The sequence below is a fragment of the Fusarium phalaenopsidis genome, assembly GCF_050370095.1.
Source record: "Fusarium phalaenopsidis strain FUZ10S chromosome Unknown contig_32278, whole genome shotgun sequence".
Lineage (NCBI taxonomy): Eukaryota > Fungi > Ascomycota > Sordariomycetes > Hypocreales > Nectriaceae > Fusarium > Fusarium phalaenopsidis.
This window is the reverse complement of record NW_028145417.1, coordinates 509,285-529,882: the sequence shown is the minus strand read 5'-3', so window position 1 is coordinate 529,882 and position 20,598 is coordinate 509,285. Positions and strand designations below refer to the sequence as shown.

Below are 20,598 nucleotides of genomic sequence, written 5' to 3'. Positions count from 1 at the left end.
ACGGAGGTTGTGCGACCACGGGGTTTGTGGTGGCGTGACTCCGTCTTCGGCCGATGACAAAGACGTCTTTTACAAATCAGATTGAGGTTTAAGCAAAGGCAAGAAGTAAAACCGGAAGAGCGTCACTGCGTGGGAAAGCATGTATGGCTTTTAGGCTCAATGACTTTCACATGCTGAAGCCTGGATGCAAGACATTGAGCCAAAGCGTCTTCTAACCAAGGCGGCTACCCTGTAGTTTTCTAGAAGAAACTGGGAGCATGAGCATGAGCAAGAGCATTTCGCGAGATTCCATGTGCAATCTCTTCTTTGGAGCTCCGTAGATAGGTGCTTCTATGTTTGTAGGGCAAACTTTGTTGCATTTGAGTAATGTTGCTTGTATGTCACGTCACAGCTGAGTTTCTACTCACTACTAGTTTTTTGGGATGTCGACATTTTCGCGATGCTTCACACCACAACCGCACTAGAGAGCCAACTTCAGAGGTGGAAACTAGACAATCACTTTCGCAACTCGAGTAGTTTGTCTAGACTTAGTTTCAATATTTAATTAGCTCTCAGATCGATAAACAATAATTAAACGGTCCCTACAAGCATCTTGGTTCAGCGCTTGCATCTCCGCACTCCAACCCCCACCCCCACTATCCGCGGTTCGGTTCTAGTTAGGAAGGTACACGGTACGTACTCAATTACGTAGGTCGCTCCTACCACCAACAGGACGCACGCACCAATACCCAACGACAAGGACGACGACCTCCAAGGTCAGGTGTGAATAGCTCCCTTTCCCTCCAACCTCTACCTTCCACCACGCGCCGACATAATACAGGGTCAGGGTCACGATGCCTGTCCAGCAGCATGTGCTGAACTGGCTCTACAGCGTCCTCACGAGTGTTTGTTCCCTCCCTCGTATCTCCTGCTCCCCCGCTCATGACCTGAGCCACCTTCATAACCGGACCGCCAAGTCCAAGGGCTGACATTCGACGCGACCTGACAGGAATATCACGACGTGAATCGCGCCTACAACGATGTAGCGCAAGCCCTCACCCGATATCCCACGCTATCGCCGCGGACCGATGTGCACAGTACGTCTCCTCCAGCGCACGCGAGCTTCGAGAGCTCTGTTTGCCAGCTCCGCGCCGGCCCTCGACCTGTCGCATACCGGGACTGACCTCATTAGCTTTCTCGCACGGCGCCAATGCCCTGCTCCTCCATCTCTCGGGGACCCTACCCGTCAACTTCCGCGGGACCACCTACCGTTTCCCGGTCTCGATATGGGTCCCCCATGCATATCCGCGCGAGCCACCCATGATCTACGTTGTGCCGACCGAGACTATGATGATCCGCCCAGGCCAGCATGTTGACCCCCAGGGTCTTGTATATCACCCGTACCTTGTAGGATGGGCTGAATTCTGGGATGTACGTTTCCCTTCAAGCTGGCTGGAGCTCAAGATGGAATGTTATAGATGCTAACTCGATATACAGAAGTCCAATCTTCAAGACTTTCTTGCCATCTTGACCGATATCTTTGCAAAAGAGCCTCCTGTTATATCAAGACAACAAGCACGCCCACAACCTCCTCAGGCTGGCCCAACGCCTCCCCCTGTCCCGCCTCTGCCTCCAGGCATGAGCTCAACATCTCGACCACCAACCCAAGATCCGCACACGCCAGAGCAGCCGCGCCCTCCTCCTCCACCCCCCAAGGGCCCTCAGAATGCATCTCCTACCCCAGCTAGTCCTCATCAAACTGGCCCGCCACTGCCTCCCATCCCGGGCAAATCTCCTGCACAGTCTAATCGGATGTCGCGGTACGATTCTGCCCCTCCTCTACCGCCTCAGGTTGCGGGAGCGAATGGACAAGATCCAAGGCTTGCGCGGCCTCCAGAACAATATCAACCTCATCATATGCCGCCTCCTGGGCCGACAAGGGTTGCCCAGCCGCCATACATGAACGAAGCCCAATCATACACCCCTCCCCAGCAACAATGGCAGATGCCTCCTCAACAGCAGCAATACCAGCAACCTCCACAACCCCCAGCATGGAACCAGGCACCTCCTCAGCCGCCTGCCCCTGCTAACCCTCCTCCCCCTCCTGATTTGCTCGATGAGCCTCTGGAACTGGCATTGCCAAGTACGACAGTCGCTGCCCCTCCCATACCCCCCAATCCCGAGAAGGATGCCCTCCTCCGGCAGTTAGCTCAAACCCTACATGCAATCAGGATGCGCAGCCGGCAACAAAATGAGTCCAGCATGGCTGGCTTACAAGCACAGCGTACAGCGATGCTGACGACTATACCTAACTTCCAGGCTGAGGCTGGGCAATTGACCCAGCTCGCGAATGTACTGGCATCAAATTCCAATATTCTACGCGAGGCACTTCACAAGGCCGACGGAGTTATCGAAGGTTCACAGAGCCACCCAGTGCCGGACGTGGATGAGCTGCTTGTAGCGCCGACAGTGGTGGCCAACCAGCTCTACACGCTAGTAGCTGAAGAGAGAGCTCTTGGTGACGCCATCTTCATGCTTGGGCGGGCAGTCGAGCGCGGGCGCATCACCCCGGCTGTCTTTGCCAAGATGACGAGATCACTTGCGCGCGAGTGGTATCTGAAAAAGGCCTTGGTACGAAAGATTGGACAGGGGATGGGCCTAGCCCCGTGATGCATCTGAGCCGCGCGCGCTGCGTCATGCATGAGGCTCCCCTGTGGAGAGGCGCTTCACATTGTTGAGGTGACAGTGGCTGGTGGCTTGAAACGAGATCTGGATGCCGGAGGTGCGGGAGAGGCGGACAAGATAGGAGGTGATCGGGGAGGTGATCGGGGAGGACAAGCGAATGGAGGATTGCGACAAGAAAGAGGCGAATTACGAAAAACCTTGATTTCAACCGATTTGGTGATGACCGGGTAGATGGCATCTCATGGAAGAAGGGGGCTGAAGCGATATGGAAGAGGTTGAAAGTTATCGGCGTAGCCTATGTCCGATAGGGCTTGCACTTGCAGGGCTGCTGGGGAGGCGGCAGGGCGATCGAGACCTCTAGCAACGGAGGTTCCCCGATTTGGACTGATCTCGGCAGTTGGCGTGCACGGAGCGAAGCTGCAAATAGCACACCGGGCATCCATCTCGAGAGGCCGTTGAGGTACAGGAGGCTCTGGACCTGTCAGTCGAAGCGTGGAGGCTGTCAAGATATGCACGTCCCCATCTCTGAGCCTGCGATCGAACCAAAAGGGGCTAGCGGCAAGCCTCGCGGCAAGCCTCACAACAGGAACAATACTAAGAAGCAGCGCCACCAAACTCAGGAACAATACTAAGACCAACCTCACCCCGCCGACCCTGGCATGCACCATTGCTTGGGAGATGTGATGACTGAATCTGATATACCTGTATTTCTGCTGTTAACAATATGTTCGCTAGCGATTGTCCTGAACGGGACAAGAACCTCTCCCCTCCTCGTCTTGGCTTCTGTGATCCGTCGTCAACCAAGATGCCACGACCGCTGCCACGCCCGAATGCTACCGCTTCAAGCTCTTGAATCGCCTCAGCCGGTATTGTCTGGACCTATCTGTCTGACAATTTGAGATATTTCCTTCTCACAGCCCCCCTCTAGCTCAACCTCTACCCCTACCCCTTGAGCTTTGATCTTATATCTCACAACACCATCCTTCTTTGTCGTGCACCCTCCGAGCTGCTTCATTAGAGTCTGTGCCCCATCATCAACAAGACCACTCGGACCAAACCACCAAGCTTCGACATCACCGACTCTTGTCAATAAACAACATGGACGGCTTTGACCCATACACGCAGAACGTCACTTTCTTCCTTGCTGACGGCAAGACCGAGGTGCAGATCCCCATGCCCGTGCTCGATGCATTCCGCCGCGAGATCGCCAGCATCTGCATCAACTATGGCACTCAGTTTGGTGCCTGTGTCATCATGCTCATCACTCTTCTCATCATGACCCCCGCGGCCAAGTTCCGCAGGGCCTCCAACATCCTTCACGTCTTGGGCCTCGTCGTCTGCGCCATCCGCATGCTCCTGCTGGGCCTCTACTGGCCCTCCGTCTTTACCGACTTCTACCACTTCTGGGCTAGGGACTACTCTCACATTCCCCAGAGTGAGTTTGCCCGCAGCGTCGCCGCCAATGTCATGTCGCTCCTCCTCGTTATCATCATCGAGCTCGCCCTCATGAACCAGGCCTGGACCATGGTCTCCCTCTGGCCCGACGTCTGGAAGTATGTCATTTCCGTCTCCTCGGGCATCATCACGCTCCTCACCATTGCTTCGCGCATCGCCTTTACCGTCCATCAGAACAAGGCCAACCTGAACCTCGCTCCGGCGTCAACCAACTTATGGCTTATCCACTGGATGGTGGTGATGAATGTCGTGTCCATCAGCTGGTTCTGCGCCATCTTCAACATCAAGCTCATCTGGCACCTCATCTCGAACCGTGGTGTTCTCCCTTCTTACAAAACCTTGACCCCGATGGAGGTGCTCGCCATGACCAACGGAATCCTTATGATTGTTCCCGGTAGGTTTACTTCCTAAACCAGTATAATCTTGTAACTAAAAAATGTCCAGTCATCTTTGCAGGCTTGGAATGGGGTCACTGGATCAACTTCGAATCCGCCTCCCTGACCCTCACCTCGGTCGCCATCATCCTTCCCATGGGCACACTCACAGCCCAGCGCATGGCACAGAACGGCTCCAACTTTTCCTACTCGTCCGCCGGCGACTCGAGCGTCCGCTACAACGCCAGCTTTAGTGGACGCGGCGCTGGAAGCTCCATGGTCCCCCTTAAGGCGTCCAGCTTCAGCACCCACCGCACCGCAACCACCGTCGAGCGCGCCCCGGCTGTCTTTGCTCGCTGCGAGGCTGGCATGTCGTCTTGTGACCGCATGAACCCTGTTGATCTGGAGCTCGGAAAGTATGATTCGGACTCTCATGTTCGTGTCGATCGGAACCTCACGCAGCACGAGGAACGGGTCTAGTAGACTCGTCTACAACGAGCTTTGCCTCACACACACTGTCTTTTTCGTTCTGGCGTTGGGCGTAGTCTACACTCAACAGACACCAACAAGTAGCGCGGCGTATCGGAAGGTCCCAAGACCTCACAGTTTCTTCTCTTTTTTGTTCATTTTTTAATGACATGCGGCAATCTCAGATTGATTCCCTTGATGCTCGACCTTTGTCGCATCTCTAGTTCTTTGTTCTCATTCGCAAGCACATGTATTCATGTTTACTTGAGGGATATCGCAGTTTACCTTTGTTGCTTTAGTTGAAAAGATACATAGCAAAGTGCGCAGGCGCCAATACAATCCATGATGGAATCATCACAGTGTACATGCCGACGAGTGTGAATGCCAGTCATCGCATCAATATGCATGAAAATTACGGGCACAGGGTCATGAATTGTAAGAGTTCAATATCTACTACATAAGCGGTGCAGTACAACCACAGAATCACAATCACGCCTACATATTGCCATCCATACCCAATCAACTTGCCTTGTCTCTGTAGCTACTCGCTACCTCCGGCCGACAGCTTCCGAACCTTTTGTTTGCATATCCCGACCAGTCTTCTCAGTTCATTGGCGCGTACCGGCTTTGGCTGCTCCAATCGGCAATGCACCTTCGAGATCAGCAAACCGTGATCTCCAAGGTGTTGGTAGTGGGTAGGCCCGAAAACCTCAGCTTCTTCAGAGTGGTTCCCAAAATCAGGAAGGGAAAATCGGTCCGAAGATCGAATAAGGGGGATCTTGGTTCGAAAGAACCTGCTGCCCTGGGATTCCGAGAACAAAGGGGCTGGCGCCGCTGCCACAGGACTTAGGCCAGGCTCACCATCAATGTTGTACGCCGTAAGAGGTACGGAGGTGCGCTGGACTGAGAATCTTCTACCCAGATCAAGAGGGGAGATCTCGTTCTCCAGACGAGTTTGCCCCAAGACTGGTCGCTCAGGGATGGACTCAATAGTGCCAGGTGAAAGAGAATCTAGCTCAGAGTCTGCAATGGCGCGATGTTTGACAGAATCCCCAGGGATGTCTTGTATGCTATGCTGGGAGCCACTTCCAGGCCTGGAGCTTGTGGTACTCCATTCAGATGTGCTTTTGCGACAAGAAGTAGAGATGCGACGCAGAGTCTTCCGAAGCCCCTTGAACGGGCCTGAGCCAGAAGTGTTTGTTCGGGGGCTGCCAAACACAAAACCCTTCTTTGCAGGATTCAGTGTTGCTGGGTTAGCGGCAGGCTTTTCGCGGTCGAGAGACTCAAACAGGTCAATCTTCTGCTTCAATGGTGAAACGTTGTGTTCCGTTTTGCGCCTTTGGGGAGGGGTTTGTGGCCGACGCACAGATTGCTCTTTCCAACGAGGAGCGAAGCTCTTGGATCGTGATGCGAGTGAAGCCATTGTGCCAAGGTTTGGATTAGTAGCAGACTTAGGGAGGGAGAGCTTTGGTGGCCAGTCGGAGTCCTCAGTTTTGCCAGAGTCAGTTTCTCGTCGCTTTGTTGCGGGAACCGGAGGAGAAGAAACGGTATCGCTCTTGGGCAGGTCAAACTTCTTTCGAAGGCTGGATATTCTGGAACGTGGCAAGTTGGATCGTCTGAAGGCACCGGTTCTCGTAAACTGAAAGGATCTGAACGCGTTGATGGCGTCTACAGAAATTCGAGGACTCTCCCGAGATTGAGACGACCCTGACTTGGCTGTTCCGACCAACGCTGAACTGGATAAGGAGTGTGCCATCTTTTGAGCATTCTGTACCCAGCCATGCTGCCTGGTCTCGTCCTTGGAGTGCCCACTCTCGGGTCCGTCACGATTATGCCCAGGATTGAGATTACCATTGGCCTTTAATGAGGTGTGAGCGAAGTCTAGCTCCGGTTCGATGTACTGAGACTTGACGTAGCTGGGACTTGTATCAAATGCGGTTACCGCAAAGCTCTCACGCTTGAGGGCCATCCATCGTTCGTCCGGGTGGATAATCGGAGCTGTCCATGCCCCAAATGGCTCTTCGGGGGCAAGAAAATGATGGGATGAATGCTCATCTGCTGAAGATGCTGGAAGTAGAGTCGAGGCCGAATCTTGGTCGTGGCTCGGTGGGTGTCGTTGTACCTTGTCAGTCGCATTGGAAGGCGGGAGAGGCGTGGTGCTCTCGAGGTGGGATTCTGGAATAGATCGACTTGTTTTGATCGATTTCCAGCTCTTTGAATGGGCCAATTTAGAAGTTGATCTAGCACTGATATATGTTCGGACAGGTGTTGAGGGAGCTATGCCGTAATCAGTGCCATTCCCCATGAGTTGGGCCAACATCAATTGCTCACCAGGGGCGTCACCTTGCGCCTCGAACATCTTCCTTCTCTCCGCCACTGATTTCTGTCTTGGCTTCGTACTCTCAACTGTGGCTGGAGTAACAGGCATCTTGGTTTCACACGTTTGGGCTCGACGAGGACGAGGAGAGGCTCGTCGTGGGGGGATGAAACAGCCCGGCGATATGAGACTAGAGTCTGTAGAGCTTCGATCTCGGGTCTTGAGAGCTGATGGCTTGAAGGGACTACGTCCGATGATGACTGAAGAAGCGACAGCAGATGGTGCTGGTGCGGCTCTGGGAGGAACATGCGAGTCCCTTCGAGTACTCGCCGAGGACATAGCATCAAGGATTTCGAACTTAGAGACGAGTTGAGCGAAAGTGTTGCCAGCCATCCGGCTGCGATTGTCAGAGCCATCAGAGATGATGTTGCGCGAAGGAGGCATCGAAGGAGATGTCGGCGTAGCCATGTTGAGCCTTCAAGTGCAGCTTTGAAGCTGTTGTCGATCGGTAACGCTGCTGAAGATGGTCGCCAGGTGAAACTGGAAAGCATCAAGTGTGATGCCGTCAAAATCTATTGCAAGGATGAGGATTGAACATGAAGCTGAAGGAGTCGTTGTCCATGGCCAGCGTGAGGGTGCAGTGTAATTGCGACAGAGGAATAGAATCGCTCCTGCCTCCCATAGAAAGTGTTGTTTTGGCAGGCACGAACTCTCTCAACAACCGACATCGCCGTTAGGTTACCACAGTGAAGATGCAACATGTGAAGCTTGTCACGAAAAGACTTCAACACAAAGCAAAAAGCAAGAGAAGAATTGTTTGTTTTGTGTCATAACCAAAAAGTCAGCCACAATGGCCATGTTGATTTCTCTTGCCCTTCATATCATGAATGCCCTTTTTCCCGATAGGCACAGGGTCGTCGTGAAATCCCAACTGTCTAAGCGTACACCCCGTTTGCATCTAATGTACAATGTTGTTGATTATTTGTCTCATGGCGGGGGAGCACGTCTCCTCGCGACCCCCATGTCATGATCATCCGCCTCTTTTAATTCATCGATCGCGCAATTGGTGCGAGTTATTTACTGACTGCACTTGGGTCAGATATGGCTCGTTGATATGGCTGGGCTGGGCCGACTTACGGAGGCAGGAGGATCTCGCCCCAGGAGCTGGAGAGGAATGTCACAGCGGCCTAAACCATTGCGTCAGTCTCTTACTTCTCGTCGCTTCGCATATTCCAGCGAAGGAAACCAAAACTCACACCAAAGATGGCAATGCTGCGGACAAAGGCGGCGTTCTCGGAAGAGGTAAGAGCGTCATAAGTGGAGGCGAGGACGCCCTTGGGGGCCCGGCGGGAGGCCTTCTCGACGTAGATTCGCTTGGGAGGCATTTGGATTATGTGTGTATATACGTGCCGGGGTGACAAAGGTTATCGCGACTGCGGTGTCGGAGAGGATTCGCGCGGTGGTGATGGATATTCTTCGATGTTCGTTGATGGGGGGAAATTTTCGGATACACCTGGAGTGAAGCTTTTCCAATGGGGAGGGCCGATAACGCGGCTAAAGGCGATAGCGGCTAAAGTCACATGATGTGCGTCTAATTCTCCGTCTCATTGGATGGATTGCTAGAAGGTACGTACCGCTTCACTCATGCTTACCCCACCATGACTGAGCATCATCAAGGCCTCCGTCATCCTCTTCGCGGGGTGCGATTGTGAACCGCGACTCTTTAGAAAGACGTTTTTCTTGTATCGTGGCCTACATATTCCCAATCGATCGAATTTCGCTGCAAATTTTAGTCGGCTTGCTTGATAAACAACTTTAAACTCTTGGCCAAATCACAAGGACAAAGAAAGATGGACCATTAAAGGAACGCCTTCCTCCCGCTCCCCTCACATTCTCTCCATTTGCATCAGTCGCATCTCCATTAATCTCCATCTTGACACCGAAACCCTGGCCTCTTAGTCTTCTTCAGTTAGACACTTCAACACACTTACTTTACCATCATCTCTCGCCACCATGTCCAGCGACATGAACTCTCCCGGTCCAGGTGGCTTCTTACCGCCGCAAGTCGGCGGTCTTCCTTCTCCTGCTCCCTCTTCAGCATCATCATTTGCGACAAACATCCCCGGCCTTCCTTCGCCAAGAACCAAAGCTCTAGTGCCTAACGGCCGCAAGGAGTACACAGTTCGGAGATTCGCGGAAGAGCAACTCACGCTGGCCTCAAGACGATACGTCAAGAAGTTTAGCACTCCTGCACCTGGCGACTCGGTCATTGGCTATAAGAAATTCAGCGAGGTCTGTCAAAATCTGGACAGTGTCATCAATGTGTTGTGGCGATCGGGCACCCGTTAGTTCACCAGTCATTGTTCTTGAAACATGCTGACATTCATTGGGTAGCAACTCTTCAAATACCTTTCTTACTACGTCTCACAAGCGACTTTACGCGATACGTACGAGGGTTTCCTCCTTCGCCCAAGGCCTCGTTCGCGCTTCTTCGCAAGCTAGATCACTGCTTCTCGAGTCTTCTAGTTGGGAAAGACATTGAGACTAACGAGTCACTGCCCGGTTTTGAGAATGGGTTGCGTGGGGGCATGACAACCACAGAGATGATTCGCTGCCGAAGCCTTGTCGACCAATGTCGTGTCTTGATGGTTGAGATGATGACCGACCCCGCCGAGGACGAGGAAGATGAGGAAGAGTCAGACAGCGATACCGACATGGACATGGATGCCGACACAGACAATGGAGTCAACGGATGGGGCGGTGTCGAGGATGACGACGAGATGAGGTTGCAGATGGATGCAGCTCGCGTCTTTGAAAAGACGATTGTACAGCTCAACGAGAGACTCGGTGAGCTTGACCCGATCCGAATGTCTGACGACTGAGGCCTGGGGATACTCAGCCTACAACGTACAAAGGCAACTTCAGGTGGCAGCGACATGGCAGGGCGACCTGTGAGCTGTTGGATACGGTGAAGGCTTGGCTGCAGTGCCGAGGAACAGGTATCACACTTGACCAACCTGAAAGAGACAAACCCAAGAGTCTCGAACCATTTTACCAGGACACGTGCAAGCGATAAAGAGCATGCTTAATGCTGCAAGTCAAGGTGGCGAGAGATGCATTGTTTCAGGATTTCTTGGTGGGGGGTTCAAGTCTGCCAACTCATCCAGCATCAATGGTCAAACAAGAGGTTTTTTCCCAGGGCAAGTTGAGCTTCTGGTTGGCTACACCGCTTCAAGTCTCATTTACACTAGCGATGAAACACTTGGGGAGGTGAGTTGTTGAAGAAGCAACCATACATACAATAGATCAAGCGAAACGAGAAAGAGTTCAACGTGGTCCACTTTGACACCTGTCGATCGTCTACAGGATTGTTTATTTCTCTTGGCGATGTAGAAGGTTTACCGGGATAAATCATGGAGGATCTACCACAACAAAAGTCAAATCACGATTTTCTGTAGGGTAGACGATGTCGAGCCAAAGAGCGTGCATGGCAGCGAGATGGCGCTTTGCTGAAAGGGGTATAGAATCGATTGATACGAATAAAGGCACAGGAACAAAGCAGATCCAAAAATAAAAAGACTCCAAAAATACTTGAAGAAGCAGATGCTCAAGTCTAGATTAGACTAACTACTCGTATCTACTTTCAGCCTTCCGTTAATAGCCATGATCAAACGTTTTGATGGTCTTGGCTTGACAATGCCATTGACCTTGGCCTTGCAAGCCGCCCTGCACATCAGCCAACGCAACACACACAAACCCCTGGCGCCCCCTTTTTTAAGCCGCGCACTTACAAGCTCTTGTCCGTTTCATATCCATGGGTATCGTGGAGGAGTGACATGTCCCTGTAGGTCGGTCCAGACAATTGCGCGGCCCATTCCAGCGGCGACGGGGTGGCGGCGGCAAGCGCCCTGCGAACGCCTCTTGTACGCATTTGTCTCTCTGGCCAAGATCAGGCCAAGATCTCAGTATGCTTCAGCCAAGAGAGAGAGTTAAAAAAGAGCATGAATCTCGGTTGTAGACTCGTTGGTTTGCCCACTTGGCGGCGTTTCAACTGCTGTGCACTCATGGCGAATCCTCCATGAATGCAGCCCCTGATTGAAATTTCCCAAGAAAGCGCAGTTCTCCAATCATGCGTCGCCACACAACGCCCGGGTTTATCCCCAAGAGTTGTGTCTCCTCCGGTCCACACCCCCCGAGCCTCCGTTCCCGCTGGGATGTTTCTTAGAAGCCCAATCCGGAAGACACCCTTGACGAATTAAAGGCCTATTCCCCGTTGTTATACTAACGTATTGTACGTATCATATCACAGTCCTCGGTCTGGTCCCTGATCATCACCCGCTAAGCACGAGTTTACCGCGCTTGGCTTTTTCATTCTGGACCTCGAACGTTCCCACTTCTGCTTGTTTGGGTAGCAGTTTACTTTATCCATTCATGCCTCTTCCCGGGGGACCTTGTTATCGTCCCTTCTTCATCCCCATGTCTAGCCCCGGAGGCGATGTGTTATGCGCCGGGGGGCCTCTATAACCAAGGCCAAAACACCTTGGACTGGTCCTGCATCTCGTTTGCCCATCTCCTTCTCCACTCCTCTTCGGGGGTTAATACCTGTATGGAGATCAAGGTTTCCCATCTTTGTAGCGTAGATATAAAAACATCCACATACCAGTGCTCCCCCGCCAGCCACTCTCTTCGCTTCACCACCATCGAGTCCAGCCCATTTTTTCGTGTTTTGTTTCCTTTCATACGTTCCCTACCTTGACCAGGCCTAGATATTCATATCTCGGCCCTTCCCTTCCTTTCTTGCAACAAATAACCAACCGCCTTCTTCGGTTACCTTCCTTTTAGCCCAGGAGGCGTTTTACCCTCATTCAACAACTTGATATCACATCCTCTCGGGCTGTGACTCTTTTGCTTCTTTCTTCAAGCTATTTAGCTTCTTTTGGTCTATTTTTAAGACATTCTCACACAGTCGATCTGTACCTCTCAAACATCTTCCGCACGGGCTAGTTTCACCTTTAAGCCATTCCCGACTTACACGGCATCTAAACCCGAAGATCGACCATCAACATGCGAAACCTCCTCCCCTTCCTCGCCGGCGTCCTTCCTTTCGCCTCGGCCATTCAGTGCCCCAACCGTCCTGGTTTCAAGGTGGTCTGGCAGGACGACTTCAACGGCTGCCAGGGCTGCGCCCCGAGCGAGTCCAACTGGAACGTAGCTCTCAATATCAACACCAATAACGAGCTTCAGGAGTACACCGAGTCCAACCGAAACATTCAGCTCTCGGGCGGTCACACACTGCAGCTGGTGCCCTGGAAGGAGTCCAACGGCGAGTGGACGTCTGGTCGACTCGAGTCCAAGAAGGCATGGCATGCTCAGGAGGGCAAGGCCATGCGTGTCGAGGCTGCTCTGCGCACTGGTGAAGCTGCCAACAAGCAGGGTATCTGGCCTGCGTTCTGGATGCTCGGCGATTCTATGCGTCGGGGTACTCAATGGCCCCTCTGCGGTGAGCTCGACATCTTTGAGCGAGTCAACGGCGACCTCACTGGCTACGGTACCGTCCACTGTGGCCACGAGGGTGGCGGTCCCTGCAACGAGCCCGAGGGTCTCGGAAAGGCTGTTCCCATCCCCGACAACAGCTTCCACACCTGGTCCATCGTCGTGGACAGGAGGCCCGGTACCTGGCAGGAGGAGACCATCCATTGGCTGCTTGACGGAGCTCCCTTCCACTCCCTGACTGGCGCTCAGCTTGGTGATGAGGGAACTTGGGCTACGCTTGCTCACTCTCCCATGTACATCCTTCTCAACGTTGCTGTTGGCGGTAACTGGCCTGTAAGTTGACACCAAGAGAGATATGAAAGAGTTAAACTAACAAAGAAACAGGGTGACCCCAACGGTGCTACTCAGGATGGCTACGAAAACATGCTCGAAGTTGCCTACGTTGCCGTCTACGAAACCACATAGACGAGCATGTCGGTCGATATTGTCTCTGCTTCTCTTGCCAGCTCCGGCTGCGCCTCCTTGATTCTTCTTCACACTCGTGGGAACACGAGTACACGGTACATCGTTGCCGTTTAAAACTTGACGGCTGCGAAAGAGCCCACGATTACCGTGTTTTGGGCGCCTCTGTTTATAACCAGCTTTTGTCATGTTTCTTTTCTTTGTCTTAGAATCTTATAGATACCCCCCACATGAAAACGCTGGCGCAACGGAATTGGTGTAGATATCTAGGTAGATGGAAAAGAAAACACTACGATATTTATGACTGCAATTAAGCAGGAGCATAATCGTTGACTCATTGAGATGGTGTCATTACAGCATGAATCAGTGACCTAGACTTTTAATGCGTCATGCATACTTCACTTGCGTCACGGACAAGTAGTGAAACTAGAAGTTTTTATTCCTGCTTCAACGATAGAGAGAAAAGCAACTAATAAAATGCAAACGTGGTATGTGATTTTTCGCCAACATCGATACACCGAGTAATAAACCAACAACACTTTACACAGAATGGCTCTCAGCCATGGATCCCAACCAACTGAACTGACTTCATCTCTTTCTTTCTTGCTCCTCCCCACAGAGATCACCACCCCAAGGGAACCCAAAAAAACAAATCAAACCAGAGACAAGAGACAAGAAAAAAGGTCCACAGAAGTAGAAAGAAAAGGAGACGTGCGAGGAGCGTGTGAATGAGTCCCAAAGGAAAAAGCCAACGCAAAAGGGGGTGTCGAAACGAGCTTTAGTAGGGAACCAACCAGCTTGAGCAACGACTGACGGCAACAACACAACACATCCGCCACCACCACATACATCCATCCACTACCACCGCAGCCAACGTAAACAACAGACAACAAAGCACAAAACAAAAACAAATAGAGGCTCTTTTCCCCTGAAGCCACCACGGAGGAGGGAAATCCTCCAAGACCTATCGCCGCATGACCATGATATAGTTTCCACATAAAACGCCGTGACGAATGATGCCTGATTAAGTGTGACCCAAGATGCGTAATGCCGACCCAACTCTTTCGCAAGTGCCATTAATCCGCTCCAATCTCGTTGTCCATCGAGAACGCCTCCGGGAAGGCAAAGGCCCCGTTGTCTCCGTCATTATCGTGGAGGAACGAGTCAAAGTCAAAGTCGTTGAGCACGTTACTGCCGTCAATAGGATTTGCCAGCTCCATGCTAGGACCCATATCAAACTGCATTGATCGTTAGCAATCTCATCTAATACCATTTGCAGAACTGCACATACCATGCCGCCAAAGGTGTTATCCATGGCCATGTTTTGGTTAGGGTCGTGGCCCTGGGGAGCCACTGGCGGAGCTGGAGGAGCACTGGTTGCAGCCGCGGGAGCGGCAGGGGCAGGTGCTGTGGTAGGCTGGTTGTTCTGTCCAGCCTGTCCGTTCTTGAGGTTGGCGTTGGCGTTGATGGGAGTTGCGGGAGTAGGCGTCTCTTGTTGGTCATTGTTGTCGCCAGAGGGAGTAGCACCCGCGTTGTTGAGGTTGGGATTCGACTTCTTCTGAGCAGCAGCACGCTACAAGATTTGTCAGTATAAATGACAAGCATGGAATTAGAGTGAATTACCTTGTCCTTGGCCGCCTTGGATTCCTTCTTCTTGGGTGCTGCCTTGTTAGTCTGACTAGGGGTAGGCGGAGCAGCCGCTGGTTGTTGAGGCGAAGCAGTCGTCCGGTTGTTGGCGTTCGCCGGTGGTGCCTGAGGAGGAGGCATTGATCGCTGTTGGGGCGTTCCTTGAATTTGAGGGCTGGCCTGTTGCATCTGCTGAGGTACCATCTGGCCATTGGGTCCTTGCTGCCATTGCTGACCTTGAGGTCCTTGTCCTGGCTGACCCTGCTGGGCCTGTTGTTGACGTGCCTGTGCCATCATCTGCGGCGTCATCTGTCCGTTGAAAGGCTGGCCAGGATGCGAGCTGGGAGGTCGCATGTTACCGTTCATAGGTGGTTGGCCAGCCATGTTGCCCTCCATTCCCTTAAAGAAGTGAGGTGCCATACCAGGTTCCACGTGGTTGTTCATAAAGTTCATCGCCGGGTTGGGAGAGCCGCGAGACTGGCCGCCCTCGGGGACAGGTGAAGGAATGCCAGAGTTGTTCATCTGGGGTGTGCCGCGCTTCATCTGCTCAGCAGGGTTGGGTGAGGCGCCGGCTCGCATGGCTTGAGGAGATGTGTCTGGGAATTGTCCGTTAGGTCCTGGAGGGCCACCTGGTTGGCCGGGGCCGCCTTCTCTGGGCATACCGTTGCCGATAGTATCCTGCTCCTGCCTAGCCATCATGAGTCGCTTCTTATTCTGCTGCTCAAGGAGCATCAACTGCATCTGATAGTCCTGGAGGGCATGGTTACTGCCCCCGGCAGTCTGAGGACCGTTAGGTCCCGGCCGCATGCCACCTGGGCCCCCCATCTCACCCGGGTTGTAGAATGCGTTGAGAGCAGTTCCGTCGGGGCCCTGAGCCATCATCGGTGATCCCTGTCCTTGAGGGGCATTAGGCATCTTGTTGCCCCCCATCTGGGTTCCGTGATGCTGCTGGAGGTTCTGAGAGTAAGTGGCGATCGATTTTTGCTGGGCGGCGGGAGGAGCGTTTACAAATGTCTGCAGCTGCTGTGGGTGTAGCGTGTTGGGGTTGATGCCATTGGCGGTAAGCATCTGCTGAGCGGCGGCGACGTTAGGACCGCCGGGCATCTGCTGTCCAGGCATACCCTGACCAGGACGGCCATTAGGCATCATGGCGCCGGGCTGGTTAGGGTTGAAAGGGCCGCCTTCGAGACGTTGTCTCTTGGACGGCGACGGAGCATTCTCCCCAGAAGCCGGAGAGGAGGGTCTGTCTCGGCCGTCCATGCCGGAAGGGTCTCGTTGCATCTGGTTCTGCTTGGCCTGCTGGACCATCTGCATCTGAGGGCTAAGTGAAACAGTCAGCTTGGTTCTAAAGCTACACTGACAGAAATGCTTACTTGTTGGCGTTAGCCATGGCGGTGCGGACAAGAGGCTGCTTCATGTTCATGGCAGCCATGTTGCCATTCTGCATGTTTCGCATCATTTGGTATTGTTGTTGGGCCATGTCTGGTCGCATCTGGCGCAGAAGTTCCTGCTGATGATTCTGCTTTAGCCGGGACTGTTGCTACATTGCCACCGAGGGTCAGCATTGGCCACCAGCGAAAGTGGTTACCAAATGTTAGGGGGACACGAGCAGCCAGGGTGGTCGACTCAATTCTCGATAGGAGGCAAGACAACCAACGACGACATGCTCGGTATGGCAGCAACTGACGGAGACAACTCAAGAAAACAAACATACCTGGGTGTGCGCAACATATTGGTTAATAGTGTTGTTGTTGCTCTTGGCGCGCTGCGCGTAGTATATGTCCCAAAAGACAGAGAACCACTCGTAGAGGAAGGAGGTGTCGGAGGCGGGCATGGGCAGCTTCGGCGGAGGCAGATCGTCGGGGAGCTTGGCGTCGATGTCGTCCTTGGAGTCGGTGTCCATGGGGTCGTCGCCGACGCCGTTGATGAGATTGCCGTTCTCGTCGCGACGGCGGTTCGCGCCGTCCTTGAGCACGTTGACCTGCTGGTCGCTCGACAGAAGCGAACGGGCACAGTCGAACATGCCCATGCGGATAAAGTATTCGTAGATGTATGTGTTGAGAATACTGCGCTGGTTATCATTTGCTTGCTGCTGGCGAGACGCGGCGGCGGCGGCAGCGGCAGCAGCAGCCTGGGGGTTCATGACGCCGTTGTTCATCATGGGCATGGGGGCACCGCCAACAGGGCCGCCCATGGGGTTCATGTTGGCCATGTTGACGTTTGGATTCATGGCCATGGCAGGTTAGGAGACGACAGGAGAAGAAGCAGTGAGAGGCCTAAAGGCTCTGCTGCGGCGGCGACGATGGCGGCAGCAGCAGACGGGGGCTCGTGTAGCCACGGGGACGTGCCACCAGGCGGAGCGGCGCTGGGCAGCCTCCCGACGTGGACGTGACGGGCAGCGATCCCACGAGGCGCGGAGGAGTCCCAAGCTGAGGACCCGTGGACGCGGTCCAAGATGTGAGGCGCGCGGTCGGGCGGGGGGCGAGGGTCGCGAGGATCGCGAGACTGGGAGATGAGAGGCGAGTGACAGGAAGCGGGAATTGGGAGGATCGTGTCTCGTGTCGGCAATCGGCGATGATGAACGGCGAGCTGAGAGAAGAAATGAAAAAGAGCGAAGCCGCAACGGCGATGCGATGGTCGACCGAGAGTCGATGTCGCGGTGATGAGTTGGGGGGGAGTATGAGAATGAGTAGGTATGGTGTCGGGTGGTGGTGTAGGTTGGATTTGGCGGAGTGTCGAGGTAACTGGGAGTGGAAAGTGGGCGCCGGGCTTGTCCCTTGCCTGAGGTGATGGCCTGCCTCAGTTGCTCAGTGCAGCGCAGCGCTGGGTTCTGCCAGAAAAAAAGAACGTGACTGGGGTCGGGCGATTGCCAGGGGTGGGAGGGTACTTGTGGTCCGGCGGGAGACGCACGCGAATCGCAGGTACTTCTGGGTCCGTAGCGCAACTCGGAGAAGCCAGCGGAACCGCCCCCAAGGTCGGATAGGTACCTCGCTACCGTATGTAAGGTACCTGAGCGCGAAGGTACCGTACCGGCACTGACTGGAGCAAACGGAGAGGCTCAAACGCTGCCGACGGGCACTGAGTGGAGGGCGGCTGAACAAGACGAGAGACCCAGTCAAAGCCGTCCTAGGTTGTCTCGTCTGGTCTGTCTGATCTGATCTGAGGCCGAGGGGAACTTGGTGAGGTTCGCGCTCGCAGATAAGTCGCAAAAGCCGAGGCGGCACTAAGCCGAGCAAAGTGAGGTGATGGAGGAGGAAGAAAGAGAGTAATCAACGGGAGAGGGTGTGAGAGGGAGCAAGACACTTGTGGGCGAAAAAACGTGGTCGCTGGTTGGGGCGGTGGGAGGACGAGAAACTTTTTTGCTCGCTGTTCCCTTCCATTCCCTCCCTATTTTGGCCTCCCAATTGGATAAATCTCGTCGTCGTCCTGTCTACGGCATCTCTTGAACGACTTTTTGCATTTTAATTGTTGGCTTGACCCGGAACGGTGGTGATGCGTCTCGTTCCATTAAACGGCTAGACGCAAGCAATTTACAAGTACACAAATACTTGCGCCAAAAAGGCAAAAGGCGAAATGACAAGGCTGGACTTCCACTTGGCTGGGCCTGAAGCCTTGGGCCTGGGGCAGATCCACAAGCCTCTGAGTCCTTGCGGCTAAGGGGTCAAGTCGATCATGAGTTTGAGGGAGAAGATGCAATTAAAGGGATGGTACATCGGGATGGTTCCCGATAGATCTCTGGGCGAATTGAAGACAAAAAAAGCATTTTCTGAAGCCATTGATGCGTATCTTTCAATCGATCTCTTTTATTTTATTCCCTTCTTTCAGTATTGTTTTGCGGATTGACAATCGCTTAGACCCCAAGGCTGAAGCTGATACGCGCCCATGCAGAAAAGAGGCTGGCATCCGACAACCGGGGGAGGCTGGATCAGCCCCAGGACTCTCCAGACCCGCGTTCGGCCGGCATGGAAGGAGCTTTAGACGCCGACCCGACCGCGACTGCCCTGTGAGGCTCATCGAGTCCAGTGAGCTTCAGTGGGAGATGCACGGGATTCAGCGCGCTTGGCCCTGGGAGCTTGGTACGGGTAGAGGCCCGCTCTTCAGGGGCTTGACGCTCCAGCAATCGCGTCACCCCACAGGACCCTGATGGAGCCTGGTCTTCTAGGCTCTTCTAGGCGGGTGTCTCCCATGCGGCTGGGACGCCATGCCTGAGTGTGTAGGTACGTAAATTTCAAACCAGAGTGCGTATTCTTGAGACTGCAGGTGAAAAGGGAGTTGAAAAGTAGCCCCAGTTGCCTGAGGCAGGCACATTGAGTGGCCGTCATTCTGGCCTGAGTTTCCACTGGGTCCGTTTTCTGAGATGTACCTCCACTATCAAATCTTGTCTCACTGACAATCCATCCCGTCGGCTGGGCTGGGCTGCTCTAACCCACTTGTGTTGTATCGTGGTCCCTTTCGCGGGGGTTCTTATCAATCTATCCGTGTAATCCGAAGCGACCTGACATCAACTGTTTATCCGGCGGGGTTGAGGTTGCTCGCACCAGGCTGAATTGTCTACTTGACTTGGCATTGCTCTTCCTGTTCCGGCATTGCAATGAATTCCATCAAGTTGTTCTATGACTTCAAATAACTTGATCTTGATATGCGCCAGCGTGAAGCGCTCGAGGGTGAGGTATGCGCCTCTCCTTAGCCTCGCACGTGGCTGACAGCCGGCCTCTTCTATGGGTATCTACACGTGCCATGATCCCTAGCTCTACACTCAAAATCGCATCTTGCCCATCCATCTCGGGTTGTTTAGAATATTGCCCTGATCGGCACCAGATCGTCATAGATGCTGTGTAGCGGCTTGCCGTAGATGACCTCCCCTGGCTCCTATGTGAATAAAGAGCTTGACTTGCCGATCGTCTTCTGCGCGGTTTCCGTCCAATGATTGTCTTGGCTGTCCTTGACAGGCTCAGTCATCCTCAGGCGGCAGCTCGTCGTCAATGTATCGAATCAGCGAAACCCTCATTTCGGTACTGTCGTTGCCCCTGAGAATATCACTGATAAAGTGAGCCTCCACTTGCATCTGCACCATCTCTAGAGCCCCACGGAGTACGCCACACAGGATATTGGAGTACCAGAGTTGATCTTGTGCTCGTCCGTCGTCGGGAAGCTCGACAAAGTCGGCCAATGGGTTCTCTTCAAACACAAGCGAGAACTGGTCGTTGTCGCTCGTCCAATTTGTAACTTGGGGGGTAATGTTGAGGAAGATCTTGAATCCGACCTGAGGTCCTGTTAGTTATCTTCTTGTCCATGTTTATGATGCGCACATACGCGAGCAATCATCTCGGCCGTCTCGCGGAAGTTGGCGCATCGCTTCATGGTATTGGACTTGGCAAGATAGTCTTCAATGAGCCGCAGCCCAATATTGTAGCCCATCTTGTCGAGCTGCTTGTTGACCTCGACATAGTCGCTCTCGTAGTCTTTGCAGAGTTGTGCGACGATGGTTCCGTATGTTAATGTGACCAGCTCAGCATTGACCTTGTCGATTCGGGTTCTGTGATTCCAAGTCAGACAAACACTTGCGCCAAGGATCGGTCGGTTTTCGCGTACTTCCAGATTCTACCACAATGTTAGTATACATTTTGTTATTGCGATAAAGTTGGCGCTGAGGGTCGACATACTCCTCGCCTACGCGGGACGCTTTGCTGGCCGACATTGCTGCGGATGGGGATGGAATCTGGCGGGGCGCACCGAGTG

General features: G+C 53.4%; 7 protein-coding genes across 7 annotated transcripts; 4 read left to right on the top strand and 3 right to left on the bottom strand.

The window, feature by feature from the left end:
• Nucleotides 1-833: 833 nt before the first annotated feature.
• LRP88_00770 (UEV domain-containing protein) lies at nt 834-2,649 on the top strand (the record flags this gene model as incomplete). Its single annotated transcript, XM_083237475.1, has 4 exons — nt 834-884; nt 989-1,076; nt 1,172-1,410; nt 1,477-2,649. The coding sequence occupies 4 exons, from the start codon at nt 834-836 to the stop codon at nt 2,647-2,649; spliced, it is 1,551 nt and encodes a 516-aa protein (XP_083105980.1).
• Nucleotides 2,650-3,762: 1,113 nt separating this feature from the next.
• On the top strand, nt 3,763-4,973 carry LRP88_00769 (alpha-factor pheromone receptor STE2; the record flags this gene model as incomplete). Its single annotated transcript, XM_083237474.1, has 2 exons — nt 3,763-4,513; nt 4,564-4,973. The coding sequence occupies 2 exons, from the start codon at nt 3,763-3,765 to the stop codon at nt 4,971-4,973; spliced, it is 1,161 nt and encodes a 386-aa protein (XP_083105979.1).
• A 529-nt stretch (nt 4,974-5,502) lies between these two features.
• Nucleotides 5,503-7,746, bottom strand: LRP88_00768 (uncharacterized protein; the record flags this gene model as incomplete). The annotated part of the gene is made up of 1 exon (XM_083237473.1): nt 5,503-7,746. One exon carries the CDS (start codon nt 7,744-7,746, stop codon nt 5,503-5,505), a length of 2,244 nt encoding a protein of 747 aa, XP_083105978.1.
• Nucleotides 7,747-9,303: 1,557 nt separating this feature from the next.
• LRP88_00767 (general transcription factor IIH subunit TFB6 family) lies at nt 9,304-10,160 on the top strand (the record flags this gene model as incomplete). The annotated part of the gene is made up of 2 exons (XM_083237472.1): nt 9,304-9,622; nt 9,673-10,160. The coding sequence occupies 2 exons, from the start codon at nt 9,304-9,306 to the stop codon at nt 10,158-10,160; spliced, it is 807 nt and encodes a 268-aa protein (XP_083105977.1).
• A 2,182-nt stretch (nt 10,161-12,342) lies between these two features.
• LRP88_00766 (concanavalin A-like lectin/glucanase domain-containing protein) lies at nt 12,343-13,236 on the top strand (the record flags this gene model as incomplete). Its single annotated transcript, XM_083237471.1, has 2 exons — nt 12,343-13,104; nt 13,156-13,236. 2 exons carry the CDS (start codon nt 12,343-12,345, stop codon nt 13,234-13,236), a joined length of 843 nt encoding a protein of 280 aa, XP_083105976.1.
• Nucleotides 13,237-14,309: 1,073 nt separating this feature from the next.
• On the bottom strand, nt 14,310-17,071 carry LRP88_00765 (uncharacterized protein; the record flags this gene model as incomplete). Its single annotated transcript, XM_083237470.1, has 5 exons — nt 14,310-14,471; nt 14,525-14,806; nt 14,857-16,180; nt 16,233-16,399; nt 16,574-17,071. 5 exons carry the CDS (start codon nt 17,069-17,071, stop codon nt 14,310-14,312), a joined length of 2,433 nt encoding a protein of 810 aa, XP_083105975.1.
• A 2,739-nt stretch (nt 17,072-19,810) lies between these two features.
• LRP88_00764 (TRAPP complex core subunit BET3) lies at nt 19,811-20,557 on the bottom strand (the record flags this gene model as incomplete). Its single annotated transcript, XM_083237469.1, has 3 exons — nt 19,811-20,122; nt 20,173-20,395; nt 20,523-20,557. The coding sequence occupies 3 exons, from the start codon at nt 20,555-20,557 to the stop codon at nt 19,811-19,813; spliced, it is 570 nt and encodes a 189-aa protein (XP_083105974.1).
• Between the last annotated feature and the right edge of the window lie 41 nt (nt 20,558-20,598).